The following is a 3,058-nucleotide window of genomic DNA, read 5'->3' as shown; positions in this document are numbered from 1 at the left end:
CATAATTCTAATCCAACCCACTTTTTCTTAATTCAGCGAATTGCTTCTCCCAGTCCTCTAGTTCAAACCAAGCCATACACTATCCCAGCCAATCAACACTTTGCTTTGGGAGCACGGAAGAGCGGGGTGTAATTTGATTGGCTGTTTAGCTCGACTATCAACAAACTTCCAGCAGAATCATGGACTGTAGCTTTAAGTTCAATTCACACAGAAACGCTTACCACCAGTACTCCATTGGACAGGTACGTCCCTGGATCCTCAGCACTGAAAACCAGAAGGACAAGTTTCTACTTCAGCAACGCGTGAGAACGATTTATTACATGCTAACGATGGCTAGCGACAGTCTATAGAACTTAGGGTATAAAGAAATAAGATTTAGTTTATATGACAAACAATTCAAGGCAGCAATTAGTGGAAGTTTGTAAAAATCATCAAGTTGGAACTTTTTATTTATTGAAGTGTCTGTTTTCTTACCTCTCTGCCATCTCAAATTCAACCCACAGCTTATCATTTGTCTGTGCACAAAAAGAACAGCACGTCAGATCGGAAGATATATTTAGTATTTTAGTGGGTAAAAGTGAGGTCACATTGCCTCAATCTATGCTTCAATTCGAGGGCTTTACCTTTTCATTTATATTGAACATTTTGGTCTGCTGTTGGCCCAAGGTGAGATTGCTGATATCAAACAAGACGACAGAGCAAAGATCATCTTGCGTGAAGTAGTCTTCATCGTACACTTGCATCTCTAGAACATTCTGGAAGAAAGAGTAGATATGTCAGAATATCTTTCTTCAGTTTTCAGTGGTGCCCGTTGCTTGCTGGTAAGTGAGGTGCAGGGGCGTAACTATAGGGGGTGCAGCAGGTGCGGCTGCACCTAGGCCCGTGGGTCTTGGGGGCCCGTAACCGGGGTTTTTTCGTGCCCAAGAAAAATATCTGCGCATGGGGAAGGGGGCGTGGCGGCGGCGGGGCACTGCCTGCACCTGGGCCCGTCGTAACTACGTTACGCCACTGGTGAGGTGAAAACTCTTTTAACTTTAGACAGGTATTTGGTCATGTGTTGGCCAAGGAAAGGGTTCTGACATTGTTTAGGTGCCTCTAATTTATACAGTACAGTAAATGCAGTTTAGGTGCAGTTTAGGTGCCTCTAATTACTAATTTATACAGTACAGTAAATGATAAAGTGAAGATGAAGATAAGATAAGACAGAAAAGAGAAGGTCAAGACAACTTTGCATTACTTTGCCTGCTTTCACTGTCTACTGAGCTTTTGCAGTTTTCTCAGTCACACTGGCACATTGCTCAGACCACAATTACAGTAATATCCTCAAAACTGCTTGTTCAACCTCCGCACCATCTTCTCACCCATGCAAATCATGACATGCCCTGCCCCTCTCGTGCTCACACAAGATTACTTCTGTTGGGTCTGACCTTTGATGAAACTGGAAATATTGCTATTCTGTTGTTGTAAGACATTAACCAAGTGTAGCCTTATTTTGTATCTGTAACTCCTACCCTTGGATGTGTACTCTGTCTGTCTCACTGAGACCTGAACAAATGGCATGTGAACCCCCCCCCCCCCAGAGTCTCCTTCCTGCTATACCACTTTGTACCCTGTTATTACCCCCCTCCCCTCATAGGTGAACTCCTCACCCCACTGTCTCCCCCTTCCTCTCACCTATAGGGTGTGGTCATCCCCTCCCCTATTGTATTCTACCTGACTGAAATGGTTTAAATACAAGCTTAGTGTACAGTAAGGTAGGCCTTTCTCTGAGCACCAGCTGAGAGGGGGTCTCCACGCCGAAATAAACTACAGAAACCTGACTTCGTCCTCTTCGGTCCCTTCTTCAACTTTGGCGTGCTCATACAGATTCTATCACCTTGACGTGGCTGTGGATGCGGAAGTGAAACGTCTCGTTCCACTCGGGGTCGCGGCTGTTGGGCACTGTCTGGGTGCGGTGAGAGCGAGCAGAGGACGTGGGGAGCCTCAGAATCACGTAGCAGTCCGACTCCGAAACTGAGGAGAAGCAATGAGAAGGAGCTAAATACAGTATACTATCAGTCCATCACTCTGGTTCTCTCTCCCTCTATTTCTCTCTCTGTCTATCTGTGTCTGTCCATCTCCACATCTGCCAACTTATCCATCTCAAATCTGTTGGCACCAACCATAAGATGAAGTCTAAGCAATCTGAATCTCAAATTGTTGTTGTGGTATCTTATCAACATGCCTGACTTCTGCAGACACTGAAGTGACTGCTGCCCTTTACTTTCTCTAATGCTAGCAAAGGTATTTAACCTCTGACCTCTAGACTAGAGGCTTACCCTCTCACGTCAATGTAAAGTTGCAACAGAGCAACTTAGTAGCATTGTTTGGCTCTTTGACATGTATAAACATGTCAGACAGTTGATATGGACGTCAGAGAAGGTAGAGTGTCTTATATGCTTACACAACATGCAGTGGGTAATGGTGGTGACAGAGAGGCTAATACACAAGGAAACTAATCAGGGGCATTTACATGCAACATGGATGACAAGAAAAACACGCAAACATTAACACAGGCTAAGAACACATGCACATTAGAACATTGAACATTGACTGGCAACACAGTTCTCGTTCTTCAAATGATCATTTTAATTCTAACCACATAATTTCTCTACCTAACAATAGATAGAGCATGGTAATAGAAGACATGCAGACATCTGGCATACCAGGTTATCTACTGCGTTAGTCAAAACAAAAAGATGAATAGAAATTGCAACTTTGAAACAATAAAGACAGACAGACAGATTGATTGACAGGACTCACAGTAGTCATGCGACTGGTGGAGCTCTGCTCGCAGGACAGTAACCGAGAGCCTACAATAGGGCACAACCTCGAGCTGGTGACAAAGAGGGTAAAACAGATACTTCAGTCACGCTTCAGCATTTCTTTTCATTATCGTCACATATTTAGCTACTTTGCATGTCACATTAGACAGAAGCACCGTTCCTGTTCTTGCGAACGGTGGCGCGCAGCTGGAACATAAGGAAAAATGAACGAGCAGGAGACCAAAGTCGCAGCT

General features: G+C 44.3%; 1 protein-coding gene across 1 annotated transcript in view; it reads right to left on the bottom strand.

Moving 5' to 3' along the window:
* LOC122131250 (cytosolic phospholipase A2 zeta-like) overlaps positions 1–2,141 on the bottom strand; it is an 8,856-nt gene extending 6,715 nt beyond the window's left edge. Inside the window, exons 1-4 of the mRNA XM_042706138.1 lie at positions 2,134–2,141; positions 1,877–2,051; positions 624–755; positions 475–515 (exon numbers count right to left, since the gene is read on the bottom strand). Coding sequence (XP_042562072.1) covers positions 475–515; positions 624–755; positions 1,877–2,051; positions 2,134–2,141 — 356 coding nt within the window. The remainder of the gene's footprint in view (positions 1–474; positions 516–623; positions 756–1,876; positions 2,052–2,133) is intronic.
* Between the last annotated feature and the right edge of the window lie 917 nt (positions 2,142–3,058).

The sequence above is a fragment of the Clupea harengus genome, unplaced genomic scaffold (genome assembly GCF_900700415.2).
Source record: "Clupea harengus unplaced genomic scaffold, Ch_v2.0.2, whole genome shotgun sequence".
In the NCBI taxonomy this organism is placed as follows: domain Eukaryota; kingdom Metazoa; phylum Chordata; class Actinopteri; order Clupeiformes; family Clupeidae; genus Clupea; species Clupea harengus.
This window is presented reverse-complemented; position numbering and strand designations above follow the sequence as displayed.